Source organism: Truncatella angustata (assembly GCF_020726525.1).
Source record: "Truncatella angustata strain MPI-SDFR-AT-0073 chromosome Unknown BKA67scaffold_1, whole genome shotgun sequence".
In the NCBI taxonomy this organism is placed as follows: domain Eukaryota; kingdom Fungi; phylum Ascomycota; class Sordariomycetes; order Amphisphaeriales; family Sporocadaceae; genus Truncatella; species Truncatella angustata.
Genome location: NW_025763381.1, coordinates 1,471,528 through 1,498,806, shown reverse-complemented (window position 1 = coordinate 1,498,806; position 27,279 = coordinate 1,471,528). Strand labels below are relative to the sequence as shown.

At 50.2% G+C, this 27,279-nt stretch overlaps 10 protein-coding genes across 10 annotated transcripts; 3 read left to right on the top strand and 7 right to left on the bottom strand.

The window, feature by feature from the left end:
• Positions 1-368: 368 nt before the first annotated feature.
• On the bottom strand, positions 369-3,641 carry BKA67DRAFT_615630 (Lon protease-like protein 2, peroxisomal; the record flags this gene model as incomplete). Its single annotated transcript, XM_046105434.1, has 3 exons — positions 788-3,641; positions 557-726; positions 369-456 (listed from the first exon to the last, which is right to left on the bottom strand). The coding sequence occupies exons 1-3, from the start codon at positions 3,353-3,355 to the stop codon at positions 369-371; spliced, it is 2,826 nt and encodes a 941-aa protein (XP_045963487.1). The 5' UTR covers positions 3,356-3,641.
• An 831-nt stretch (positions 3,642-4,472) lies between these two features.
• BKA67DRAFT_529510 (uncharacterized protein) lies at positions 4,473-5,467 on the top strand (the record flags this gene model as incomplete). Its single annotated transcript, XM_046099078.1, has 3 exons — positions 4,473-4,479; positions 4,542-4,648; positions 4,748-5,467. 3 exons carry the CDS (start codon positions 4,473-4,475, stop codon positions 5,465-5,467), a joined length of 834 nt encoding a protein of 277 aa, XP_045963486.1.
• Positions 5,468-6,713: 1,246 nt separating this feature from the next.
• On the bottom strand, positions 6,714-8,022 carry BKA67DRAFT_685897 (uncharacterized protein). The gene is made up of 4 exons (XM_046109016.1): positions 7,866-8,022; positions 7,560-7,800; positions 7,435-7,509; positions 6,714-7,231 (listed from the first exon to the last, which is right to left on the bottom strand). Exons 1-4 carry the CDS (start codon positions 7,911-7,913, stop codon positions 6,882-6,884), a joined length of 714 nt encoding a protein of 237 aa, XP_045963485.1. The 5' UTR covers positions 7,914-8,022; the 3' UTR covers positions 6,714-6,881.
• An 856-nt stretch (positions 8,023-8,878) lies between these two features.
• BKA67DRAFT_544203 (Pro-apoptotic serine protease NMA111) lies at positions 8,879-12,806 on the bottom strand. Its single transcript, XM_046101251.1, has 3 exons — positions 11,748-12,806; positions 9,392-11,689; positions 8,879-9,336 (listed from the first exon to the last, which is right to left on the bottom strand). Exons 1-3 carry the CDS (start codon positions 12,496-12,498, stop codon positions 9,110-9,112), a joined length of 3,276 nt encoding a protein of 1,091 aa, XP_045963484.1. The 5' UTR covers positions 12,499-12,806; the 3' UTR covers positions 8,879-9,109.
• Positions 12,807-14,432: 1,626 nt separating this feature from the next.
• Positions 14,433-15,345, top strand: BKA67DRAFT_544201 (Alpha/Beta hydrolase protein). The gene has a single exon (XM_046101250.1). The coding sequence runs from the start codon at positions 14,525-14,527 to the stop codon at positions 15,131-15,133; it is 609 nt and encodes a 202-aa protein (XP_045963483.1). The 5' UTR covers positions 14,433-14,524; the 3' UTR covers positions 15,134-15,345.
• A 279-nt stretch (positions 15,346-15,624) lies between these two features.
• Positions 15,625-17,439, top strand: BKA67DRAFT_666191 (uncharacterized protein; the record flags this gene model as incomplete). The annotated part of the gene is made up of 5 exons (XM_046108588.1): positions 15,625-15,903; positions 15,968-16,344; positions 16,396-16,974; positions 17,092-17,131; positions 17,302-17,439. The coding sequence occupies 5 exons, from the start codon at positions 15,625-15,627 to the stop codon at positions 17,437-17,439; spliced, it is 1,413 nt and encodes a 470-aa protein (XP_045963482.1).
• Positions 17,440-17,598: 159 nt separating this feature from the next.
• On the bottom strand, positions 17,599-18,402 carry BKA67DRAFT_652581 (uncharacterized protein; the record flags this gene model as incomplete). Its single annotated transcript, XM_046106191.1, has 1 exon — positions 17,599-18,402. The coding sequence occupies one exon, from the start codon at positions 18,400-18,402 to the stop codon at positions 17,599-17,601; it is 804 nt and encodes a 267-aa protein (XP_045963481.1).
• A 135-nt stretch (positions 18,403-18,537) lies between these two features.
• Positions 18,538-19,376, bottom strand: BKA67DRAFT_11376 (uncharacterized protein). Its single transcript, XM_046094911.1, has one exon. The coding sequence runs from the start codon at positions 19,115-19,117 to the stop codon at positions 18,674-18,676; it is 444 nt and encodes a 147-aa protein (XP_045963480.1). The 5' UTR covers positions 19,118-19,376; the 3' UTR covers positions 18,538-18,673.
• Positions 19,377-20,406: 1,030 nt separating this feature from the next.
• On the bottom strand, positions 20,407-22,479 carry BKA67DRAFT_544197 (glucose/galactose transporter). The gene has a single exon (XM_046101249.1). The coding sequence runs from the start codon at positions 22,018-22,020 to the stop codon at positions 20,569-20,571; it is 1,452 nt and encodes a 483-aa protein (XP_045963479.1). The 5' UTR covers positions 22,021-22,479; the 3' UTR covers positions 20,407-20,568.
• A 2,033-nt stretch (positions 22,480-24,512) lies between these two features.
• Positions 24,513-26,890, bottom strand: BKA67DRAFT_11318 (uncharacterized protein). The gene is made up of 6 exons (XM_046094904.1): positions 26,623-26,890; positions 26,545-26,572; positions 26,396-26,488; positions 25,547-26,347; positions 25,417-25,494; positions 24,513-25,367 (listed from the first exon to the last, which is right to left on the bottom strand). Exons 1-6 carry the CDS (start codon positions 26,639-26,641, stop codon positions 24,545-24,547), a joined length of 1,842 nt encoding a protein of 613 aa, XP_045963478.1. The 5' UTR covers positions 26,642-26,890; the 3' UTR covers positions 24,513-24,544.
• Positions 26,891-27,279: the final 389 nt, after the last annotated feature.

Genomic DNA, 27,279 nt, shown 5'->3' with positions numbered 1-27,279 from the left:
ATTGGTTTCCCGACTAAGCGGAATGGCTAAATGATTGGCTGCGAGTAGAGCGCACCAATTTATACTAGAGGCCTCCTAGATGAGATGAACGAAGAGCTGGATGTTTCTTGGCCAGGTATAGCCAGCTCACGAGGAACCACAATGAATTGGCGATGGTCAGGGTTTGAATTCGCCGGTGCTTTTCATTCAGTCGGACTAATTTGTACTCGTTGATACTATTGAGGAGTTGAGTATGCACAGTGTTATAATATAAAGCCAACCAAGAAGTGTCGCTATGACCATGATGCACCAGCCGCTCAAACTACCCAGAGCGAATGAGTAATACTCCAAGAACGCCTTCTAGTACTCATGCAGATGTTGACAGTATATTACAGGCGTGGCTGGATACCAGCAAATGCCGTCTCCTGGGGCCACTGCACTTCGGGCCAGATCTCACGTATGGCTTCCCAGATGTGGCTATACAAGCTGTGTTAGCGATTGTCAAATTGCATGTGTCGGAAGCGAAAGACACAACATAAAGCGGGTGTAAGATGTCTCAAGGACGGCGGCTACTTACCTCACGTAGATGATCTTCAGACCCTCTCTAACTTCTGGGGGCACCTCTCTAGCGTCTTTCTCGTTTTGTGCGGGCAGGAGAACTGTCTTGACACCTGCGCGATAGGCTCCGATTACCTTCTCTTTGATGCCTCCAACGCGCTTGACATGCCCGGAAAGTTGGAACTCTCCCTGTGATACACGATTAGCGTCTTGACTCTAGTTGCTCCCACGGTGGGTAACAAGGACTTACAGTCATGGCCATAGTCGGTGGCACGGCTCTCCCTGACAGCAACGAAATCAGGGCTATGGCCTGTGCCATGCCACTCGAAGGGCCATCTTTGGGCACAGCACCAGACGGGCAATGCACATGAAGACTTCGGTTCTTCATAATGTTCTCCGACGGGTCTTGGGTGAGGCCAAGCTCGTATGCATGATTCCGGACCCAGCTCCGTGCTACCTTGACACTTTCCTTCAATACCTCGCCTAGGTTACCAGTCAGCTCCACACTGCCGTCACCTGGCATATCCAGGACTTCGATGAACAAGATACCACCATTGCCACCGGAGCTATATGCGACAAGACCGGTGACAATACCTGGCTGGGTATGCTTCTCTGCAATCTCGTCTTCGAAGCGTTCTATGCCCAAGATTGTTTCAAGATCTTCAACTGACAGCTTTGCATGGTATGTCTCAGGCTGGTTCTTGTCGTTTGACTCGACAAACTCGACAGCCTTGGCACGACATACTGAGCCAATCTCCCTTTCAAGGTTGCGCACCCCTGCTTCGCGAGTGTAGGACTCGATAATCTTGGAAACAACTTCTTCGCTGAAGATGACCTGATCTTCGCCGAGACCATTAACACGAATCTGCTTTGGCACCAAATGTTGCAGGGCGATGTGTCTCTTTTCCAGTGTTGTGTATCCGGAGAACTCAAGGGTTTCCATGCGATCCAACAGGGGGCCAGGGATTGTGTCCAATGAGTTAGCAGTGGCGATAAAGAGGACTTTGCTCAGATCAATCGGAACATTGATGTAATGGTCACTAAAGGCGTGGTTCTGCTCTGGATCCAAAACTTCAAGCATAGCAGCCGAAGGATCGCCGTTGTGATTCGCCATGCCAAGCTTGTCAATCTCGTCCAGGAGGAAGACAGGGTTCGCAACGCCGACCTTGCGCAAACCCTGCACGATGAGACCAGGCATTGCTGCCACATAGGTCCTACGATGACCGCGAATCTCAGCTTCATCCCGAACGCCTCCAAGCGATATCCGATGGAACTTTCGGCCCAAGGCTGTGGCGATAGACCGGGCTATGCTTGTTTTGCCCGTACCCGGGGGGCCGACGAGAAGCAGGATGGGGGCCTTTTCAGTCCTCAGCTTGCCTTGGAGCATCTGTACCCTCATTCCGCTTGCCTTGATCTTTTCCTCAAGCTCCGGGCCGATTTCCACGCCATCCTTGGCTTCGCCTTTACTCGATTCCAGGTCAACGGCTTCTTGCTCAGCTTGCTTTATCTGCGCACCGACCTTTTCGTTTGCCGATTGCATCAATCTGACAATGGTCAAGTATGACAGTAAACGTTTTTTGACCTTCTCAATGCCATAATGGTCATTGTCAAGCTGTTGCCTCGCCTTCTCCAATGTTCCCACGCCGATGGGATCGTCCGTGTATACGGACCATGGTATCTCTACTAGTGTTTCCAAATAGGTGCGAATGACTTGATACTCGGCTTGAGCAGGGTTCATTTGTTTCAAGCGGCCGATCTCTCTCTCAGCAACCTTGGCAGCATCTGGGGGCATCTTTGCAGCCTCGATCTTCTTGGCCAGTTCTTGCATCTCATCGGAGTCGGCCTGTGATCCACCTTTACCTCCTCCACCGAAGAGACTGCCCAGATCAAATGCAGCGCCTTGCGGTAGTTTTATCATGGGCAACGACGGCTTTTTGCCAGATCGCTTATCTGGGTTTCTGTCGTCGTCTTCCTCGCCAATGCGGATCGGCACAGTGGTGCTTGTGACTGTGGTGATCTTGATGTTGCCCTTAATGTCCTCCACTTGACGCTCGAGCAGGTCGATGACCTTTTGCATGCGAACTTGGACGTCGACAGCGCCAAGAACCTGGAGTTTCTCCTCGTAGTTGGCGTCGACGACGTTCATCATAAAATCAGCCAAGGAGCCCCCCTCCTGTGGGCCTTTCTTTGAGATGAATTGTTCTAGTCGCCGTGAGAGCAGAGGGTTGAGTCCCGAGGACCTCGAGGACAGCAGAATAGCTGACATTCTCAAGCACGATATCAGCTCCTGGGACAATTGCATGAGCCTTGAGAAGAGTTCTTGATACTGTGGGGCCTGGATGATGTGAACAGGTACAGCGTCGGTGTGCGGCGTAACCTTGCTCTCGAAGAAGGGATGCTCTTGGGTGATCTTGTCGAGGGAGACGCGACCGATGCCTTGGACCAGCAGGTTAAACTCGCCACCGTTCTGGCCCTGGATACCGGTGATCTTGGCGGTAACTCCATGACCAAAGAGCTTGTCTTTCTTTATGTTGGCTGAGTCGGCTTCGAGCAGGTCTTGATACTTGTCGGGGTCGTTGGCGATGAGGAGCTGTCCGCGGCGGCTGAGTAGCGGCGAGCTCAGAGGCACAACGACGACGGGAATCTGATCAACGCGCCTGGAGCCCTTGGAGGCTCGGGCATAGACGCTGGCCAACAGAGCCGGTATGTCGTCTCGACTCGAGGGAACGGGTATACGGAGGACCGAGCCGGGGAACAGCACACTACCCTTAGTAAGAGGAATCACGGGCATGACGGCCGACTGGACCGGAGGAGCCATGCTGGGCCGAGTTGAAGATGGCTGAGCGCAGTCGCAAGGAGATAGGCCCGACAGCGGGGGCTCTCTTACACAACAGAGCAAGTAAGTGGTTTGATGACGGTGGACGTTCACGAAATGTGTCAGACGAGAACGAAGAGGGCAAGCGATGTTATGGGAGACAGGGAACCAACGAAACCGTCGTGACAAAGGCGGTCGCAATGCAGAAAGTGATGGAAGATACCTGCGGTAGCACCTTGCCTTAAAGGTGGTTAATGCTTGCCGCTTGGTGCTGATGTCAGGGGAGTTGCAACCGCTAGAACCGAGGCCCAGTGGGTTCCGAGCCCGCAGCCGCCAATCCAGTCTCGGAAACTTCCCATGCTGGCTGGCTGGCTGGCTGGCTGGTCCGGTACCCGAGCAGTGCCACCCAAACCTGAACCTGAACCTGAACCCCAGAAAATACACAAGTAGCGTGACGTGATGCCAGACTAGTCTGACCTAGTCCAGGCCGAACCGTTCATGTGATTCGGACTACCTCCTGCGATACTCTGATATATATATCTCATTAGACAGGACTATGTACGCATCATACATACATGCCTACTTTTACACATATGAACCTATTCAGACCGCAGGTAAGTCATAAGTTGCACGTACTAGTTACTAACTATAACCTACCAACACAAGGGGTTGCTTGCTGTTTGTACATGTCGCTTCATCACAACGAGGGAAGCACACACCCTTGGTTGATCCGTCCTCTGCTCATGTCTGCACATTTCTCGTGACTCCCAACTAAATACATGTCATTGCGATAAATGCTATCCCGGTTCTTATGCCCACGAGGTGTCATTCTTTCCCGGCGGCGCAACGGGCAGACCATCATCAGTCAATTTTCACACACCGTAGTATACTAGCCTAGCGCCGCCAGTTGCCTAAAGGTCCTCTAAAACAATAGACCCCGCGATCCCCCCAAGGCCAGAATCAATTAAAATTCGTCGCGTCGACTCCAGCCGGGAGACGCGTCTGTCCCTTCCATCACTGGGAAAACATCTACCGTGACCTTACTTCATTCGCACCCACTGCACTGCACTGCACCCTAACGCAGAACGGCTCACACCAGACCAGACAGGATACACCCACAATGAGTGGTAGGTGTCTCCCTGTTCCCCCAAGACACTGCTCTGTAGACAAATGCTCACCGTGACTTAAGCATACGGAAATAACAACTACGCTCGTCCCGCCTATGGGGCAGATGGCGGCGACAACGGGGGCGGTTTCTTTGGAGGCTCACAGGGCGGCAGCCAAGGCGCAGGAAGGGTATGTGCATCCGTCTCTTCATGTTTTGTCGCGACGTAGACACGGTTCATTTGATCCAGTCGTTCATCATCTCTCTGCTCACAATGCGACGCACCACAGGGCCTGAGCGAAGAGTCCCTCCGCCCCGTCACGATAAAACAGATAATCGACGCCGAGCAGGCCTACCCAGACGCCCCCTTCCGCATCGACAGCCTCGACGTCTCACAGGTCACCTTCGTGGGCCAGGTGCGAAACGTCTCGCCACAGACCACCAACATCACCTTCAGACTCGACGACGGCACCGGCATCATCGAGGTCAAGCAGTGGATCGACGCAGACAAACAGGACGACTCGAAACCCTCCTTCGAGCTCGACCAGTACGTCCGCGTCTGGGGCAGGCTTAAGAGCTTCAACAACAAGCGACATGTTGGTGCCCACGTCATCAAGCCCATTGCCGACTTCAATGAGGTCAACTACCACCTGCTCGAAGCCACATACGTACATTTATTCTTCACCAAGGGCGCCCCCGGCGGCGAGGGTGCTGGTGGTGCCAAGGCCAACGCTGGAGACAACGACAGCATGTTTGTGGACGGTGGCGATGGTGGCTATGGAGCCAACGACAACGACTCCAAGGTGGCCCACCTCTCGGCCAAGGCCAAGCGCTTCTACAACTATCTGAAGCATGCTGAAGGCGGAAGCGAAGGTATAAGAATTGAGCAGATCGCCTCAGGCGTGAACATGAGCGTCCAAGATGCAGCAGCGGCGGCAGAGGAGCTCATCGGTCCGGGCGTCATCTACACCACTATGGATGATGAGACATACGCTATTCTGGACTACTAAATCAAACTGGGTTAAATGAACATGTCCGAGACGAAGGCCGGGGACTCGGGTCACATCGAGTGTCCTCAATGATGCAGTGTGGCACCAAAAGAGCCAACAATCTGGCTCGCAACGTCGGTTACCGCGCACCAGGTTGTTGTCAGTGTTCAACCGGGGTTAAGCGGGGCCAAAGAATTCGGGCGTTCTGATACCAGTAAGCTACTCGCAAATGAGGATATGACTGGCATGGTACCTACCTAGATTTTGCCCAAAGGCTTGACTAACAAGAGCATTGTATAAATAAAAGACACAAACATCAAGCTATCCAGTCATCGTGCAGAATACAGTAATACCAGACCCGAAGCTATATATGACTGATGAAGGAGCTTATTGGAACCCTCCGGAAGGTGACGCGAGAGGCGAGGATCCAGAGGGCACAACGCAACAGCCAAACACGACGGTGAGGGACTGTGGTCGGAGCGAGATATGTGTCGCTTGGGGAAAGAAAAAACCCCGGCTTATGGCGGCGGACAGGCTCCGCTCGTTACGGGTTTTGTCGTCCCCATAGAGGCACACGCGTCCGGCCTCATCGGTGGAACGGGCCTGGATCCGCACAAGCCCCCTTCCCCGGAGACTCCTCGGAGGCAGGCAGACAGGACGTATGCACCGAGCTACCGTTCGAGCTGAGCCGGCTGCAGACTGGCGGGGTGGTCTGCAATCCGGGTAAGCCATTCCCTTACATGGCTTCCTAGGCTGGTGGAGAGGATCGTCCGGCTGGCTGCTCTTACCCAATGCGGACATGATGTTGCCGGAGCCAGGGAAGGGGGTGCCACGATGCCTGGTTGGGTACGAAAAAATATATTCTTTTTTAGGCTAGGATCTACGAGTCGTACGCAGTTTGGGTTATCAGGTTAGTCAACCGCAAATGTAAATGCTAAATATATTTTCACCCGAAGGTCAGCTTATGGTAGTTGGCATAAAGGACTAACTTAACCCGCTACCTAATGATGGTAATAAAGCACTGTTGCGAAACTGTCTTTACTACCAAAAAGAACAGAAATTTTATTAAAAAGAAAAAGAAGAAAAAGAAAAGGGTGACATGACAAACCATGGAGTATATCACGGGACGATCCATGATGATTATAACACACAAAACTCTCAAGTTTCAGGAATGTTTTGAGAACATGGCTAAACTAACCCATTATCATCAAGTCAGCGTACAAAGGACCGCACAACGGGAACCAAAGCTTTTCAACCGTTTGTTAACAGGACCTTTATTCGAAAGCATTCCGTCCAATTCGCTTCCAGAGCTGTCGAGAGATAGAGAGAGTCTCAGTCCATAGCAACATCTCCAACGCTGTACACAGGCGATGTGACCTACGGTCCATAGCATTCAAACGCGCGGAAATGTAATTCATGGAGAGAAATTTCGGAATTAGACCTCGCCAAGACCAATGACCTCCTTGTTCTTCTTGATGTTTCGCATAGCGGTGGCATGCTCGGCTCGGACCTGAGCGGCGGCGGCAGCTGCGGCGAGTTGGGCGTTAGCAAGCACTTCATAAACTTGGTCCATAGTTGCGGTGACAGTAGGCTTGGTCTCAGGCACTGGCTCAGGCTCAGGCTCTTTGGAATCTGACGCCAAGTCCTTCCGAACCTTCGGGGGCAGGGGTGGAGGTGGCATGAGAGACTTGCCGTTGTCTTCATCGTCATCATGGTAGTTGACTGGAGCAGCGGAAGCTGGTGCCTTCTTGCCTCGGAACTTCTTGGTAGGTGTGGGATCGGGACCTGCAAGGAGGAATTCGTTAGTTGAATGTTCTCATGGGTTCGGATGGAGGCGAGGAGTAAGCTGGAAATTGAGCAAGACAAATTGACAGTTGTGAAGGTATGGATTGAGAGCAGTAATTCTGAGATGGATTGATAACATATGCCCCCCGATAAACCGTTGGTAAACCTTTGATTAGATGAAGCACGATAATTCAAGGACTTACAATTGTCATCTTGCTCACCCTCGTCGTCGCTAGGCGGGGCGGGAGCTTTGCGCTTACGGGCAGAGTTGGCAGTTGCTATTAGAAGTTAGCAGCTACAAACCAAGTCTTTTGAATGTGTTCCATACCAGATGCAACAGTCTTGGTTGCCTTGCCGCTTGGAACCGCGGGGGTGGAATGGCCAGAATCACTGTCGTCTGTGGCATCGAACTTCCCAGCGTCCTCGCGAATCCTACCCATCATGTGTCGCATTGCTTTGACGGTACGACCGCCCTTGCCGACGGGCTTCATCTTTTTAGCAACCTTCTCCAAGTCAGGTTTTCCCCCAGCTTCCTCCATCTGAGCAATGACATTGACGAGAAGGTTATACTGCGAGACAGCGAATAACTATGATAAGCTGCTCGGAGCCTACATGAATAGGGTGTTTTGCTTACCTTCTCTTCCTGTGTCCAGCCTTTTCCTTTTTTTCCTGCAGGAGGCATATTGGCGACGGATGGAACGATGGTATGACGATTAATGTGTTGCACAATATGGACTCCTTCTCAAAAGTTGTGACTAGGTGCTGTCTGGGGCAAGTGGTGGGGTTAGAGTTGAGTAACGTGTCGTGGCAGCGGAAGCCTGGTGGAATGTTGCGCGTGAATGCTCGGATATGTTTGGATGCACACACGTTGTCTCGGTTGGAGGAAGAAGGAAGATCGTCGGCCACTGGTTTTCAAGGACTATGCCGTAGAAGGAAAAAGCAGGAAGGAGTAAGTGTGTATAAGAGTGTATAGACGTCGATGGTACTGTCTTCGCTCACTTGTATGTTACGGCAACAAGTTTAATATCATGTGTATCGAGTTGATATTTCCCATATGCAAATTTGCTCATGGGCACAAGTTTGTCTTGATTGATGATAGAGTGAGGGTATTTAACCAATTACGACATGGATTGATGCCGAAAAATCGAAGCTGAAAGAAAGAGTATCACAGGAATGACTAGATGAGCGCAAATGTGGCCACCTATACTTTCCTAGTGTTTGTTGCTGTGGTGACTCGGTGAGAAATGGGTCAAATTGAGATTTTCCGGTTAGAAATGTATTTGTACCAGTGTTCCTTCTCCGAAGCGGTGTTTTCCCTATACCCAGTTCTAGACCACAAGTTTAATCTGTTCGGCCTCTTAGCCTCACGATATATCCCGTGAGCTGTAGGAGCAGGACGCGAATGTGAGGTCTGTTACAAGACGCTCCTCAACTTTACTGATGCCACGATTATGACGGATATTTTAATTAAGATATAGGTCAAAGGCATAATTGTTAGTGCCAGCATTGGTGAGGTGATGTGTCTAGTAACGTCGAGTCTTCAGTCGGATGAGCGCTCTCGATAATGGTTAGACGAGCTAACGTAATTCATGCCTAATAAAAATTGTGGGAAATCTTGAACATAGCTTGCTTACTTGGTCACAAAGGTTTGGAAAATGATTTGATCCAGGCGGTGCAGTTGGTGTTACTGCAAGCAAATGCTAATACCTACTTCTACGGTAGTTCAATAATGACAACCAAACCCACAATAGGTTCTCCTTTTATCACCCCATTTTACAGCCATTTGTGGTACAAATACACAACTACCCCGGCTCTTAGTACAGAGTACCTCTACGGGTATGTGCGACGAGCACTATTATTCCTTGTTCCTTGTAACATCTACACAAGCACCTCGTCAATGTCGCCGGTGTCCTCAGTGCCAGTCAAAACACCTTCTGTGGGCTCACCCTCGTGGGGCTTGCCGTTATCCTCATATGCAATCCGCTTCCAGCCGCACGGCTCAGAGGCGTCCTTGATCCATTCAACTGTTGGGAAGTAGTGCTCATTTTTCTTCATTGTAATAATCCACGGCACGTTATCAAAGGTCATAGCCTTGATGCGGAAGTCTAAGAAATAGTGAGTTTTTTATTCTGAGCATGGAGGAAGATTCGGGAGCCTTACAAGTATTGTCGGGAATCTTGATCACCTCCGCAAGGAACGTCTTGAGATCAGGCGTCTTCTTCCCGTTGATGTGCGTGATGAAGTTGGTTGGAGCCAAACCGTATTGGTATGCGGGAGAACCCCTGGTTCGAGCAGATACGTAGACCTCGCTATGCAGCTTACTGATCTGCTGTCGGACAGCGTGATGTGGTGCGTGTAGGATAGCACCACAGAAAGAAATCGCAGAGTCGGTCTCAAGACCATCCGCTGAGACTGTAGGGACTTTGAGGTTGATCTCCTCCGAGTCGCGGACGATGACAGCATCGAGGACTTCGTGGTCATACATGATATCGAACTCGGAAACCCGGGTAATCATCTTGCCATTCAAAGTGATAATGATATCACCTTCGTGTAGGACCTGTGGTTCGTTGCCGCGCTCGAAAGTGCGCTTGGAAACCATGAAGAGCTGATGGGCATGCTTGTTGGCCTGGGATACCTTTTCGATCCATTCTTCAGACACGCCCATCACCCGTGCTTGCGACATGTGGATAGCCCTAAACTCCATCGAAAGTATTCGAAGGCTAGGCTTCTTGCCTTGCTGGATTTGCGAGATAACGGGAAGTAACGTCGGTGTAGCGAGACCTAGGTGGTATTCTTCGTCTCGGGAGCTATGAGCTGATCTTTCACCGAGATACGTCAGCCACAGAGCCTGAACAGTGCCATCTTTGGCGACCAGCACACCACTTCCACATTGACCACTTAGACTGGTGTCAACAGTGATGGCGTCGACGTTAGTCGCTCTGTATCTAGGCGCGCCAGAGTTTGCAGGTATGGCTACGGCAGTTATCTCTGTAACTGTGGTTGCAGCATGGACAATCTTGCCACTTCTGTTGTAGCCCAGAAAGGTCGTCGGCGCGCCCTGCGTCAGAGCCTGGGTGCTCAATCTGGCACTTTGAACTGGGGCATCCACCAAGTCCGGGTCGTACTTGATGATGGCGTAGTTTTGCAATGGATGTAAGAAGACGACTTTGCCTTCGACGACGATCGAATCGGCAATAGTGATCCAGATATCACACAAGTCGTAAGGTACGATGGCGCGGGAAATGACGACAAGTCCCTTCTCAGCATCAATGACTAAACCCATGCCCCACTTCCGGTTGCGGGGGAACCCATCGAGCTTCACGGGCATCGTGCAGTTGACATGTACAAAACTTCGGACCAGATCAGCAACAGCGGGATGTGATGTATGCTCTAGCTGGATGAAGTTGCCCTTGCGTCTTACGGGTGGTACTGCAGGGATAGCATCTGCGAGGTCGGAGAAATCCCATAAACCGGTAACGTCGTTCCGAGCTGCTAGACGTATCTTGGCAGACCAATGTCTGTCAACATTGATGATCGTGGTGTTGAGTGTGTGGAGATCGCGAAGATGTTTATACGTGACAACCACTCGCTTCTTGTCGGGAATCCCCTTCATGACTTCAATGAAGGTCTCGAGATCAGGCGTCTTTTTCTTATCCACGCTCTGTATCATCCAACCATTATCCGCCGACTCGAAACGGAACGACCCAGTCGAGTCGCAAACGAAAACGCCCTTGCATGCCACGCCATAGAGACGGGCTTGCTGGTATGACAAACTGTGGAAACTTGCACCAGCAGCGGAAACGAATCGGTCAGGTGTAATGGCGTGAAGATCTCCGACATCAATGTCGACTTCGACGTCTTCACCGCCGCGTTGTAGTGATATGCGAATTGTCTTTCCGACATGAGAATCCAATATGTCGTCTAGTCTGATGAACTCGGCAAGTAGCTCGCCGTTGACCTTGATGAGCACATCGCCCTCTTCGATCCTGTTGTGGGATGGGCCCTCTGGCAAGACAATTTCTGCGACTAACATGTTTGTTGCCTTGGGGAATCTCAGTCGAACAGCAGCCTCCCATTCCGGGCTGAGGCCAAGGCGTCGGCACTCATCGAAGGGCTTCATGAGAAACTGACACTGGATACTTCCACGCTCGACGGGCCTTCCTTCTTGTATACACCTCAAGGCTCGGAGAGGTCGGTCCAAAGGTAAGAAATAATCGGTAGAAGCGCCATCGGATCTTCCGCCAGCTTGCAGTGCGATGGCGTGGCCATCTTTATTCACCACAGGACTGCCAGATGAACCGCCACTTGCTGCTGCGTTGGCTTGGTAGTAGCAGGTGTTGAAGTCGCTATATCCTTCGCCGTACTCGGGAGCATTACGATCGAGCCGACTGATAACACCAGACAAGATACTGAGCTTCTCGCCAGCATCATTTCCGACAACGCGAATCTCGATTCCAACTATTAATATGTCAGTGGTGTTGGGCACCCCGCTTGCTTGGCGCGATTGGACACATACCTTTGGCCAAGTCCGGGCGCAGGGTCAGAGCAGTAACAGGCATGTATTTGATCTTCTTGGGGTCGAAACGTAGGATGCCGAAATCGTGGACGGGGTCTCGATATACCGGGTAAGCATCGACCTCTTCGTGATTATCGAATACGACGTAACCCCAGAATGGACCAGAGCCCACGACGTGGCGGTTCGTCAAGATGTATCCCTTTTCAGCATCGACGACGAAACCGGTGGCCTCGCTCGTCAGGGCGGCGTCTGTGTCGAAAGCGCACGTCTGACAGAAGCGGATAGAGACTACATTCCTGATGACGTTTTCGACGGTGGCCTGCCATTCTGCTGTGTCGGCCTGCTGTACAGGAAAGAACTGGGGGATCATCTCCTCGTCCTCGTGGTCGTCTAGACTCCTCTCGACGTCTGGAGTGTTAAGCCCGGGCGAGTCGACGCCGCCATTGGGGGCAAGAAATCGGTGCTTCACCGGGCGTTCCTCGTGTCCAGAGGGCAGCGACGCCTTGCGCTTGGTCGATGCGCCGTTCATGATGTCGGGTTTGACTTCTGTGCCCTTGGGGTTTCGCGGCTGTATTTCAACTGCTTGAGTGGAGGGACGGCGGCATTGGGTCGCAAAGTTCGAAGTCGCGTAAAAGTGTGCCAGGGGAGTATTACCAGTCGAGGTGGCAGGCTTTGCAAGGCGCGTGAAGCTGGAGCGGAAGCTGGAGCTGTAGCTGTTGCTGTTGCGCAGGATCACGAAGGATCGTCTCATCCAGCGCCTTGGAATAAATCAGCGCTGGAGCACTTCAAACCACCGATTGTATACAAATGATATCACAGTCGCTCGGCGTCACCTTTATGAGAGGAAGAAGAACCAGTAAGGAGGAAGTTGGGAAAAAGATCACAAGTATCCAAGGGTAAGGTGCTCTCAGCTGAAAGAAACCCTGTTGGCCTGGTCGTCAAATTCAGGCTCAAGGCAAGGCAGGACTTTTGCTTGCGCTGCACTTGCTACGGATCCGTACGGAGTAACTTAACTGCACGTACGTATGTATGTAGTTATTTTCATTTCAGGTGGATAGAATTCGAGCCTTCAGCATAAAAATCAAAGCTTGATGACTGGCTGCTGTGAGATCTAGCTCATTGGTCCTAGCCATTTGTGGCTTAGCTGCCCGGTGCCTCTCCTCGGGATATTTGCACATAATTACTTTTACATACATGTACGTATGTATGTAAAGTGCTCCGTCTTTACCGCGCCCAAGTTATGTCATTGCGGACCCTGCAGCAACACTGACAGGGCACCTACAGCGGGACACAGTCAGTCGGCAAAGCACAGCCAGCAAATACCCTTCCCCATCATTGTTATCGACGCCATGCGGTTCTCAAGCCACACGGCCGCGTATATGATTTTGCCGATGCCACGATCACACTTGAGTATGCTCAAGAACTCCAGTGACTCTAGCGTACTTATTACTCGCATCCATTGAGGTGCCGGCGCGCTCCCGAAAGCGTCGAGATCAATCCGCCTTTCTACACCACTGCCTGCATTTATCTGCATGCTATGGCCACGTATGTGTTGTAGCCCCGACGTATTCAACGGCAGATAACGAGAGATTGCTGGGTCGCGCAGGTCGGCCCGAGAATGCTGTGTCGCTGATCTCGGAACGATCCAAGGTCAGATCCCAGCCGAACGATAAAGCTAAACGCCGCATCCTGTCTAAATAGTCTACAAAGTGGCGGGAGCGAACTCAGAGGTTGATGGATGTAGCAACCGTCACGAAATACTCCTCGCCAAAAGTCTCAGCGACCTAGACTAGGCCTCATTTTGATTTTTCCCCACCGTGTGTGCTGTCATCTGATTCCTCGTCAAGTACATGTCCGTATCTCCATTGATAAGGCAAACAAGAGCTTCTCCAGCTTGGTTCTAACCTCCCAGCCGAACGACTCGGGCAGGCACTGAAAACGTCTGCAGTTGTACTTCCTCATGTCCCTTAAGCACGGATTGTGCGGTTGGGAGATCAACCTAGCTTTCGGAATCATAGACCGGAACCAGGTGAAGTCTAGTCTATAGACGTTCTTGCCGCTTATTAATACTGTCGTTGTTGTCTTGCCCGGGAATCGCGCTATTAACGAACGCGAGACCCTCTACCGAGTGCCGCGTTTGCGAGCGCATAACTTATGGTTAAAGTTTAATTGGGTGGCCTTATACCATGTCACTTTGACTATACCCCTGCTTAGCTGTCCCAATACTGGATCAACCATTTGGTTAACTGCTTGTTCAATACTAACCCACAAGGCACCCTTGGCTAACACGAGTCATGTTGGCCGCAACTCCCGAATATGATACGAATATGCTATACGAGGTCAGGTGTGTTCAAAACATATATAAGCGTACGTCATGTCTTTCATGGTACTAGCGATCGTAAAAGACGGAGGTGTGCTAGATTCCTTCCAAAATCAACTGCAATTTCTGCGCTTCTCTTGTCAAAATGCGCGTCATAGATCATATTATATCTCTCTACTCGGCGGTCAGCCTGGTCACTGCGCAGACGACGCCGATATGGGAGACACTACCTCCGACTCCATCACTCCCGGGCAATCCCTCTGGCTCGCACACAAAGATCAATGGTGTGCAAATATGGCATGCAGAGTTCGGCACGACGTCAGTCAACAAGTTGCCTGTCTTGATGCTTCATGGTGGTTTTGGCAACTCGGACTACTTCGGTCAGTAAATTCCTCGGAGACCTCGTCACCACCTGACCCAAAGCTGACCTCCTCAAGGTGATGTGATAGAAATCCTGATGAAGAATCACCATATCATCGCCATGGATACCCGTGGTCACGGCCGCAGCACCATGGACAGTGTGCCGTTTTCCTACGAACTCTACGCCAGCGACGCTGCCGGCCTGCTAGAGTCCCTGGGCATCGCCAAGGCCGCCTGGGTAGGCTGGAGCGACATGGCAATGGGGACCTACGCCGCGCTGATGGATGCGCACAACAGTTCGTTGATAGACCGGGCCTTCGCTTTTGGCGGTGGTCATGAAGTTGCCTCTACCAATGCCAGTTTCACATCGACAGCTATTTACGGCGAGTTCGTCACGCGCGCACAGCAGGAGTACCAAAAGTTGCAGCCGAACGGCAACTTGACGGCTTTCGCCAACGCGGTGGCAACCTTGGAGGGCACACAGCCCAATTGGGCACAGTCCGATTTCTCCAAGATCAAGCTGGGATCCAAGGTCACCGTCTCCGATGGACAGTACGAGGAGGCGATCGTGCTGAGCGAGCCTGCACTACTACATAGCTGGATCAAGGGAAGTCGGCTTGCGACGATGACGAATGTCAGTCACTTTGCTCCAGTTCAGGACCCGGTCCAGTTTGCTGTCAAGGTTGAATCGTTTCTCAAGGCCTGAAGAACAGAATATATAGTGGACGTCACTCATAGCATTATGCAATCAGGCACTCTATACAAAATCGCTGACACACTATGAGACACATTCACCGTTCTGTCAATTACGTTGAGATGTTGTTTTATTTTTATTTTTAAAAAGCTTTAGTGGTAGCAGCATGTGACGATGACGACGAATCTTCCGAGGTCAAAGTTTATACATACAATATGCGACCAACACGATAGACTGGTCTCACCAGAATCTGGCCAAATTGGATAAGTAGTCCATGCATGAATATGCCCAACGTGTGTGGAAGATGCCTGACCATGCGCACAGCCTCGTCACACATTTCCCCCCCCCCCTTCCTTCTTCCTTTTTACCACAGCCTTCCTATGAGAAGCTAGGTGTAAGGGAGCTGATAAAAGCTGGCCATGCACTCCAACCTACTTTGCAAATCTTTTATTAAAAATTTCTTCTTGCTTCTAAACCATATTGTTGTTGATGAAATTGACATCATGGCGCCCTTATCATATCTGTCAGACTCTGACGTCGCACTCACCACCGTCGCATGTACCTGCGTCTTTGGACTTGTTGCTATCGTCGCAATGGTAGTCCATGTATTTACCAAATGCTTTGTCCTACGCTGCGGATTTCGCTTCGATGACTATCTACTCCTGGCCGCCTTTGTCACATCGTTAGCTTTAGCAGGCCAGATCATATGGGCAGTAGTTGATGAGAATCAAGGCCAGCATATTTCAAAAGTCACCTCCAGCCAGTTTAACAAAATGGCGCAGGTACCTACAAGTTCTTTGCGACGTTATAGATACACAAGTTGCTGACTTCTGAACGGTGTTGCAGTCATTGCTCGTCAGCGAGGTCCTATGGACGTTTGTAAATACACTCATTCGAGTATCAGCTCTACTTTATCTTCACAATATCTTTTTCCCGTCAAAAGAGGTTCGATACTGCGCCATCGGCCTTTGTGTTGTAACGGTACTGTACGGAATGATCAGTCTGTTAACAACCGTCCTTATCTGCCGGCCGATACAGGCCTCTTGGGAGAGCGGTATTTCAGGAACTTGCGGAAATCAGACGGCCGCATATGTGAGCCTAGAAAGTATCGGCCTATGCATCGACATATTGATCTTAGTTCTACCGGTGCAGAGAATACTGAGTCTTTCGTTGACAACGAAACGGAAAGCGGCAATTCTTTCCGTCTTTTCCGCAGGCGGCATGTGAGTTTTCTTGATTATGATCCATTTCAACTATGACTAAGACGCCTTCAGAGTGACCTTCGTTACTGCGCTGCGAATTGCGGCACTTCACCGGGTCAACAGCTTGGATTTCAGTTACAATCAAGGATACCTGGGCCTCCTCTCGACCCTTGGCGTACTCCTGAGCATTATCGGCTGCTGTGCTCCCTCTTCTGCCAAACTTCTGAGCACTATCAGCTGTTGTGCTCCCTTCAATACCGCCTTCAGACGCACCAGTGACCGGAAACGGTCCCGCAAGCTTGACCGCATTGCCAAATATGTACGAAGCGATAGGACTCAAACGACCAGGGCCATGTTCAGAATTAGAGATGGTCAGCATGATCTAGATTACACAAGTGTCCTACCACGCTCTATGCACATAAGCCAGCCTATCAGCCCCCAAGTCCGACAGTCAGACTTCACGATACTAGACACACAGTCAGATGTGACGCTATCCTCGACCTTGCCGAAGTTTGAGAGTAAGGAGTCGGTGGAGTTGGTGGAGGGCAGAGATCAAGAGATCGGCGTACACGACAGAGGACTTTGCCCAGAAGATGCACCTCTCTCTCTGCGGCAATTACTGAACTTTGATATGCACGAAGCTACTGTACGGTTCGCAAACACCCCACCGTTGGCCGGTGCATTGAGCTAGTCTCGCAAAGTTCGAGCGGCTGTATAAGATGCTGCTAGAGACCGAATGTAAATAGACTGTGACTGTTGCATTGTAAGATCGTCGCGCCATTTCGATCTGCTAAGTGTTGCAGAAGTTGTAAGTAGACGCAGCTTGGCGGTCTTCCAGGTATGGAACCAATGAAACTTAGACACTACAATACCTATGTACCAGCCAAGGTGTATTGAAATCACGAGCATCACTGTATTTGTACTATGAGCCAGTATAATGCCATTGACTACTTAAGTTTATACTTAGCATTCATGAAGTGGTGCAAGAATGACTACCAAGCTCCGAAGAGACGATCTCATTCGGAAGGAGAAAACATCACTCATTCCCAAGACAAACAATCACCAAACCAACCAGTCTGCTCAAAGCCTATAGTATCCATAGAGGACGAGAAGTGAAGAATAAAAAAGGCAAAGCCTTTGCCTGGAGCATTCAGATAGATATGGTTGGGTGTTCCCAATCCTTTTTCTTAGTCGTTACACAACTCTCATCGTCTTAACATCCACGAGAAGTGTCCATATCATGTTGATCCGTGTATGCTTGAAGTCTGCATAAGCTTAGAGAAGAGCAGCGATCGCAACAGCAGCCATGACAACTATGAACGATGCTTGTGTTGATGAAGCTCCAGCCTGAACGGGAAGAGTCGTAACGGCAGGTGTCGAGCTTGTAGGCCAATAACCAGTGCCCTTGACGGTAGTAGCATTGTAGCTAGTTGTCCCGGAAGCAGGGATGATTGTGTGGACGATCTCCGACGTGTAAGTGGTACATTCCTCGGTGGTGCTAGTAGCCACAGCTTCTGAAGAGGTTGAAATAACAACACTGGAGCTGGTTGTTGCTACAGCAGCGGTGCTGGTTATGGCAAAAGATGTAGTAGTGGTGGGTCTCGGAACGACCACAGTCGAGATGGAGGTCGACGTCAATGTTGTTGTCAATGTGGGACCGGGAATCTGTGAAGACAGGCCTCCAGTCACACTGAAAGTCGCTGCGCAGTCTTCTACCGATGATCCGTTGGGACAGCAGTACGTAGCACCGGTTGTGTCTGCCGAGCAGTAGTAGCCAGCGTCGCAAGAGTCTCCACTGTTGTTTGGGCAGCAGGTCTGCGAGCTGGCGGCATCAAAACAGTGAACCTGATCATCACTCGAAGAACATTGCTGATATCCAGCACCGCAGGCTTCGGCGCACGTGGTGCCAGTTCCACAGAAGGTCGTGTCCGGCTCGTATCCTCCATCCTCCTGGCGCTTTCCAAGCAGCATCGCTTTTACAGACATCCGAGCGAGCTCCGGTTTATATGGCTTGCGGACCCCCTCGGCGACAACAACCTGGCCCGCAAGTGCGGCGATAGCAACTGTAGAAAACAGCATTGTTGAGTTTTTCTTTTTTGGTCTGCTGAGTTTTTTGGACTTAAAATATTGTTTGGAAGTATGTAATAAGGATAAAGGATAGACTTGAAGTAAAACGAGTGTATTTGCCCAAAGGAGAGCTGGTGAATCAGTCACAAACGACAACCCTCAGTGACTACACGACCGAGAAAGCGTAGGGTGTCTAGACAGGAACTGCCGGGTGGTGATTGCCTGTATATATCGGGAACTCAGACGTCCAAATTGACAAGGATCATTCGGAAACAGAGGATCGTTAATTTATATTAGCCCAGTAATCAGCTAGTAATGCTGTTAAATAGATCAATTTGGGGCCACTTTTCTGGTATTTGCGACAGTCCAGATCAATTGACAAATCATGCTTAAATGCAATGGCGAAAACAACTATGACTTGTTCTGTAGAGGCAAATGAGAAAAAGGACAACAAAAGCCCATCATACTTGGGGTTTTCGTGAGTGCGCATCTCACGATGCACTTGCACGACACCAGCGCATGGACATCCTGTAATTAAACGCTCAGGCATATACACACAACCTCCGACCCTCGTCCCATGTGTGTGACAGGATAAGAGCATCAACAGACACAGAAACAGATATATTCGGGGAAATTGAGCGCAACCGACGGAAGAAGAAAGAAAAAAGCAGCTAATCATGTGTCTTGAAACTGCCAACCCAGAAGCTATAATAGCATTGTCAAGCATATTATTCTATACCTAAGGTGAGCGGAGAAAGCCAAATTCGGCAACAATTGCCGTTTGACCTGCCGTAACGCTGTGTTCTCCGAGCTTTTAGAGCTGAGGGGTAGGAAACAGACAGTTGAAAAGCCAAGAATCATATCACCTGAAATGAGCTGGGCTCCTTCGTGGCGCGTGGAGATCCTGAGGATATTGGACGACAAAGAGCAAACGAACCTCTTGATTGCAAAGGAAGAAACGCTGTGCCATCCATCAGCCCCGCAAGCGCGGCCCTCTTTGCAAGACGCCGATTGTTTGTGACTAGCAGTCTGCAGTAAGATGAGGGCAACGTCAGCTCTTCAAACGATAGCATGGGTCGGTCATCGCCAAGAAGTTGTCTTTAGATGAGTGGAGGAAGCTCAACACTGAACAAAAGCCCGGAAGTGGTGAAGATGAAGGTTTGTTGGTGGAGGTTTACCAGGTAAATCGCGTAGCGTCAAACCTCAGGGTTCAGGTGCCCCTCAGGGTTCAAGATCCTTGCAAATTTAAAGATCTCCAGGAACGGATCCTAATTTGAGATGATGAAGAGGTCTGATTCGCTGTGTCATCAATAACCTTGTTTTCAACGTTTCAGATCTCTGGTTACACACGCCAACAATTGTGATTGGAAAGTTCCTGGGGAATGTTCGAAATGTACCGCACTAAACTCTCAACGTCATTCGTTCTGCAACTCCAATTCACTGTTCCCCTCTCCTAATTATAAATTTGATTACGCGACTATGTAGACGACATCCAAGTAGTGCATGTTACAAATTCGGGCTTGCCAGCAATGAGCTGGGTGAGCAGACAAGGAACGAAAGTTGTCAGCGCGCTGCGTTAAATACACTATGTAAAGTGATGGCTTGTGTGGGACAAATAAGCGTGATAGATCTGCTGTGTATAAGCTAAAAGTATCAGACAAACGTGGGAAAAGGCCCAGGAACAACACTGACCATCAAGATATCTTGCTAGTTTCGCTTTTGAGACCCTGGCAAACTGACGGTTCATACCCCTATGAGGTGTAACTCGTTTTCCATTCAAAAATAAGTTCTTCATCCGATACTGTGGTGCGATGTGGTTGAGCGTTTATATGCACGCATGCATGAAAGCGCTCACAGATACCTCTCTGAATGTTCCGGACCTGTCAAGACGATGAATCCGCCAGAGCTGCTTGCATCCACGCCCTGGATTTACCATTGTAAATATCATATTTAGCCGGTTTTATTTAAGGGTTGCAGCAAGTCAATCACTTGAGATCAAGTACCAATCAGCAGGAATGTATTGTAATGTCTCTGTTCATGAATTCATACTCGTAATGGATATCCAACACAGAAGCGCCTGACCCTGCAGTATTAGGCTGACCTGTCTAATTCCTATGCCTGTAATGGGAGATTATTTATGGATATATATACACATGATGTTTTGTACTACCGCGCTATTCAAGCGACCTGCTCAACCTGGTTTTTTCCAGTGTAGCTATCATCTCTGGCGGGGTCGCCAATAACGCCGTGCTCGTCAACGTAACCAATGCGAGTCTCGCTGAAACCGTCGAGCTCACGCTTCCAAGGGTTGACGTTGAGGAAGATAGGGAATGCAAATGCGATGAAGAACCCAGCAAGCGGGACAACCATTGCAATGTGGTAACCCTTGTTATCAGCAACGAGACCAGTCAAGGATGGGAAGAGAGCACCACCCGAGACGGCAGCAATGATCCAAGATGAACCCCTCTTGGTGTGTCGTCCAAGACCACGGATGGAGAGTGTAAAAATTGTCGGGAAGATACAGGATTCGAAGAAGAGGACCAGACTGAGCATGGCCACGCCGCCTTCTCCCTTGATACCCATAGACAAGGCGATGAAGACCATGATTGCAGTCATGAAGACCATAAGAATCTTACGGGGCTTAAAGTACATCATGAGACCAGCTGCGGCGAAACGACCGATAGCAAAGAGACCCTGGCCAATAGCGTACCGGTCACTGGCTGCGGCGTGGTCGATCCCGGCAGACTCGGCAGCATAGCTGATGAAGTTGGCGGCGACACCGACTTGAGCACCAACGTAGCAGAACTGGGCGGCAACACCGAAGAAGAGACGGTACTGCTTCTTCAAAGGCTTGTCCTGGTAGCCGGTAAGAGCGGTTGTCTGCTCAGCCTGAAGTTCCATATCGGCATCGGTGACCTCGGGGAGCTTCGAGAAGAAGAAGACAACGGCAAGACAGAAGACGAAGGCAGCGATACCTAGGTATGTCCATTGAACCTTTGAAAGATCATCCTCAGTGGTGTTGGAGAAGAACACACGGCTAGCAAGTAGGGGAGCAACAACGGAACCGACAGCCTGGAATGACTGAGAAAGCTCGAGACGGAACTCGGAGAGTCTGGGCGGACCACAAGTAGCGATGAAGGGGTTGGCACTAGTCTCAAGTGTCGACAGACCAGAGCCTACGATGAAGAGAGAACCGCAGAAACCGCCGAATGATCGATACACAGCGGATGGCCAGAACATCAAAGCACCGACGCCGTAGATGCATAGTCCGGCGATGAATGCCCAACGATAACCAAATTTTCGTACGATCCAGCCGGAGTATGTGAGCGGGCCGATGAAGTAGGCGCCGAAGTAGGCTCCTTGAAGACCGCCGGCCTTGGCGGCAGTGATGTCAAGGGCGGTCTGAAACTTAGCGTTCAGGACATCTAGAAGACCGTATGCGAATCCCCACAGGAAGAAGAGAATTGTGACGAGTGTGATGGGATAAATAGATTGCCTGACAGTCAAAGCCGAAGCTCCAGTCAAGCCCTTGTTGGAAACATTGCGATGGTCCCCAGTCGCTTCAGTGACAGAAGGACGACGCTGGTTGTTGACCTCAGTGGCCGTAGGTTCTTCACTCTTGCCGAACATTTTTGACGATGTTCGTATGTGTTTTTGCTGACTGATCGTAAATGGTAAGGTTGAGAGGATCGGATGGGATGTTAGTCTTGCGGGGGAGGCAAACTCAGATCGAGGCGTCCAAGCACGAGAACCGAGATAGGTTCGATCGTAAGGCCCAAGGTGTGAAAGAGATAGTTGGAGTTGTTGATCCTGGCCAAAGATATCAATGTTGCACGGGACAGCTCCTTCTTTTTATCCTCGTGCAGCGTGAGTACCGAGTATACTTTTCGTTACCCATGTTTGGGCCCTATGGGCATAGCGCTGCACTATTGCAACGAAGAAAAACGCGGGGCCCCTGACTACGGTGGATACGCGCGAGGCCTTTGACAGCCCATGAGAGTCTGGACGATGTTGAGGTGGAAATATGGAGGCTCTACCTGCTACGATACGCTAAGCAAGAGCTCTATACCGACTTGTCGACCCATTACCACTCAGCTGGTTCAATAGCTGTCACGGAAGGGCCGAATGCAAATGTGCCCCCCCAGGGTTGAACAGATGATGCTATCCTGTATACGGTAAGACGTTGATTGCTTAAGTCGAGCCTTGCCCAATTACGAGCCTGGCCTTGCTAGATAATGATTAGCTCACGAGCCGGTCGGCAGTTGACCGTGCTTTCGAACAGGCCAGTTCTATGCCGGTTCAGCACTTTACTCTTTGCGGGGTAGTTTTCGCGGACTTGTGGGCAAGCCCGCGACAACCCCAAGCGATGAAAGCGACACCCCCAAGATCTATCTCCACGGAATAAGCGAGTTACGATTCAAGCGATAGAAATGGCGGCACCGAACCCTACCTCTGGAAATGGGTCTGACTCGTGTGCTTTTCAAGTGACTCCATTCTTGATGGCAGCGTAAAGAACCTTCCTTCACCATTGGAATGCGGCATAAAATGAGGTGCATTATGTACAATCATTCGTGCTTCGACTATGTATGGTGTATCACAATCTCTTTCGTCTTCTTCTCGTGTTGTTAGACAATGGCCTCGCATTGTCCATAAATATAGAACAGTCTTAGCTCATGATTCAATAACAATCATAGCTCATAATTCAGCAGCGCTATGGTGGTGGTTTTCTCACACAGGCTAGGTGAGTAATACATATTTTGGAGACCCCCGGAGAGGCAAATATGGAGTCTGGGGACAATAGAAGGCTAAGTCCTTAGAGTCTGGAGTTGAGAAACGCATCTCGGCGCTTCTGCGGGTCTAAAGTCTAAACGATCTAGGTTAGACCCAGAGCGTTTGTGATCCTAGCTAGTCACATGCTCGCTACAATCTCCGTTGGATCATCAATTACACCAAAGGACATCGTTCGAGAAGCATGTCTGCGTCGTCTAGGTCTAACCTTGCAAGAGCCTGCACGGCGGCAGTCCGCGTCATCAGTGATAGCACGTAGATGGTTGTGGTAGTGCTTGGCATTGACCGACCTGTACATAGTAATGCGGTAGATCAGCCAAGAGCCTCAAAATGCGATGGCTTGCGCCCAACGATTCCTAAGCTTTTTCGCCAATAGTGTGGAATTACCCACAGCTATACAAGCATCACAACCCAAGAATGACAAAAGCTTGAGTCTCTGTGCACGTCGGTCTGCTAATTACTGAGGAGCTGCCTAGCTAGATAGAGGCTTGCTGGGCTCAAGATTCTGGGCTTATTCCCTCGACTACACAGTAGTTGAGTCTCAGTCTGGCGGTGGGCTGAGTCCAGTGGATCTGATGCGCACCTGGACCCGCGCTATTAGGGCGGAATAGCTTCATCAGTTTCGCGTGAGGCCACGGACCTTACCTTGATCTCCGTGCGGACTGGAGATGGTCGAACACCAACCCCATGGAGAGACACAAGTGGGCCGTGACATTGTGGTCCGTCGCGGAGATGATGCCTCGACAAGGATACAAGTGACCAAGCCAGTTTTCACAACGAATATTCATGAAGCGCTTAGATATGACCATGGCTCCTGTGGTGCGAGACGTACTGTAGTGGCATATTACCATAGATGACAATAAATCGATGTCTTACTCATGCCAACAGTCAAATCCCGTGACACTCTAGGCGATGAAACTTAAAGCATTGCAAGCGGCAACACGTTCGGTGGTCACCGGTATCGCCTACTGTCCTACAAAATCTCAAGCCTAGCGAATAATGCTGGTTGGCATCCAAGACGCGATCCCCGGCCCGCCAAGGTCTTGGTACTGAAGTGTGTTCTTGCACTTGCTTTGTTCAATCAGACGGCATGCCCCTGTCTTACTCAACATGCGCGATTTTGATTTATTTCATGTTGGTAAAATCCGTGACTGATAGCTCGACATCTTGTGGATGTGCTCTTAGATGGTGCGCAAATGGCAACTTTCGGTTTTCTCTCAACCCGCAAAGACATCTCATCAGGTTCAGCTTCAGGCATGTGGTTCCTGCCAAGTAGAGATTACGACGTACGCAACATGTTAATGAATGAGAGATTTATTGTCTTAAAATATATCATATATACTATATTCTTCAATCCGTTTAATCCTCACTGCACACTTCCTGCCTCTCTGGCCTCTCGAAACTCCATTGCCTCCAAAATTGCGACTACGGCCTCAAAACTCGACCCCTCCACCGCCCACTTCCTGGTCTTCGCGATGACCGTTTCCTTTAGAGGTCTCATCGGCGGAACGAACTCGCGCAGTGGTGCAAAGCTTTCCGCAAGCCTGAGCACGGTTAAACATGCCAGACAACCCTGTGTGAGAGACCAAAGGTAAGGCGAGCGCTTGTCGAGCATCTCAATCGTGTTATATATATATTTAGCGCAAGACTCAATACAAAGCTCGCACTTCTCGATCACAACCGGCGGCAAGAGAGATGGTACGCCTGCACCACTTGTGCCGGGCGATATTGAATCGGTTGAACCTCGATAATGTTGATACTGGGCCACAGAGTACAAGATGAATGGACGATGGATGAGTTGCCGCGCGGCGTAATATCGTATGCGCAGAATTCGGCCGCGATCTGTGGGTATAATTTCCACGCCTCGCGGTGGTCGTATACCGTCTGGTATCGAAGTGTACCATTGCTCAAGCTGTCGGTCGAGCTCTGAGCTTAGCGTCAAGAGTTTCTGCAGACTCAAACTCGTGCCCAAGAGCGCGGTTTCGGCAAATCCTCCCGTCGCGGTGTTTTCGGTGTCTGGGCTGTAAAGTGAGCTGTGCACGCGATTGAGAAGTCTTCGAATTGCGATCTCTGCGAATAAGTGAATTGTCTCTTCGTGGTCACTGGGGTCTAGACTATGTGGAAGCGGCATCTTGTCGCCCAGTGGCTCTATTCCACTTCGTAACACGTCCAGGTCCTCTGCTCTGTTACTGTGCTGAGGGTTAGGATGCACTAAAGTGGAGTTGAGATTCAACTTACCAGTCCTCTAAAAAACATTGCCAGAAGGCACGCAGCTCCTCTTCATTATACCCTGAAAAAGGAGTCTCCCCGTGTCGCCTGTATGGACGCTCAGCACGATGAAGATAAAAAGACTTTCGAGGTGGCTTACAGTTCCATGTTCTGTAGCAACCTTTGGGACGCAAAGAACACCATACGCCAGGATTGCAGTGGCCGACCTAAATGGGAGAAGTAGGACCCGGCGAGCAGCAAAGCCTGACACACACTCAGATCAGACTTGAAATTCCATGTGTACTCGTAAAGAATTATGGCAAGTGCTGGTTTGAAGAAACCGAGGCCCAACACCTGACTGCTCGCGCCCGGGATTGATGCGGCGGATGTTGTAATCGCTCCGAGAGCATAGACGCAAAGGCATATCGCTGCTTCTGTGTCTGCCATACGTTCATTCTTGAGGAGCTTGCTCTGTAATAGCTCGAAGGTGCTTGCGCTGAATAATGGTTGGTGAGGATGGACATTTTGAAAGTAGCTATCGGAAAGCTTGTTAAGCATGTTTTGTCTTAAGGGTGGCCATGTTTGTCGATCATCTGAAGCAGCCCCAAGCGACGCCGGTAAGGGCTGAGTTTCTTCAATCTTGTAGAAGAAGTCTCTAGCATAACCACCGACCTCTTCTTGGATATGAGGCACGGACAGCAATGTGGTCGTTAATGCTGTATGCCCTTTGGGGATGAGGAAAGTAGGAGACTCAATATTGTCTTGTGGGAACACGGGAAATTCATTGAACTCAGTCGCCTGAGGAAGTAACGGCGACTGAGTGAAATCGAACGGGATCACAGAAACATTTGTTGGAGTCGAGCTTGTGCTCAGTTGGCGAAGTTGTTGACTCTGCTGCTCAAGTAGAGCTTCGATCCGAGACAGACGGTCAGCAACAGCCGCCGGGCTTGCATCCTCGATCCTAATCATGTTAGATTTGTGACTATATGTGGGCTCGGTGAGGTCGTACCGATCATATGGCAGCTCCTTATACACGCAATCGGCATCCGAATCTCTGCATGTCGAACACGGCTTCTTCCCGTCACATCGTCTCTTTCTATGTCTAGTGGCTGACTAAGTCCTGTGTCATCCACGTTTGGCTAGATGTTCGCGACTTACCTGCAGAAATCGCAGGCCAAGAGCGCCCCTGTCTCAGCGTCAGCTCCAGATACATACATGTGAGGGCGGTTTGCCTACTTTTCCTTGTATAGTTCATCGAGATGGTATGACACTGTCTCTAGCTTGTCGGCGCCGCTGTTTACGGTAATTGGGGTTGGGATCTCCGTAAGCAAAACCCGATATGTAGACTTGATTATAAAGATAATACTTGGAGTTATAGGAGCCGGTACAGTTTATAAAGATGACTCGTATATTTAGCCTTAGCCTTATTGGCTGAGAGATATTGATAAATGGGTACGGTTCCAATAACCACCCTTCAATATTGCCTCAAGCAAAGCCACTATCGAGGCAAAGAATCTGACAAAGTCGTCAATGATCGGTGTAATGAATTGACCGCATAATGAAACCATGAAACTCTGGGCATACCTCAAGTCGTCCAGTGAGGACAAAGCATGCCAAAGTAAGGCATCCAGCATGAAACCACATACCCATGAGGGTATGAATTAGTAAACAGGAAGATATTCCATCGTTCCTTCTGGAACTGGACAGAAATCCAAGGTAACACGTAGTCGACAAGCTCCTTAGCAGCATGCATATACTACTGCGTACACCTATGGAATGAGAGCTTCAAAATCATGGATGGTGGCCACTGGGCCATGTGAGGTCAGATACCTTTGACGCGAAGGAAAGCCGGAGTATTCGATATGTGACAATACCACGTAGTCAAGAAATGAC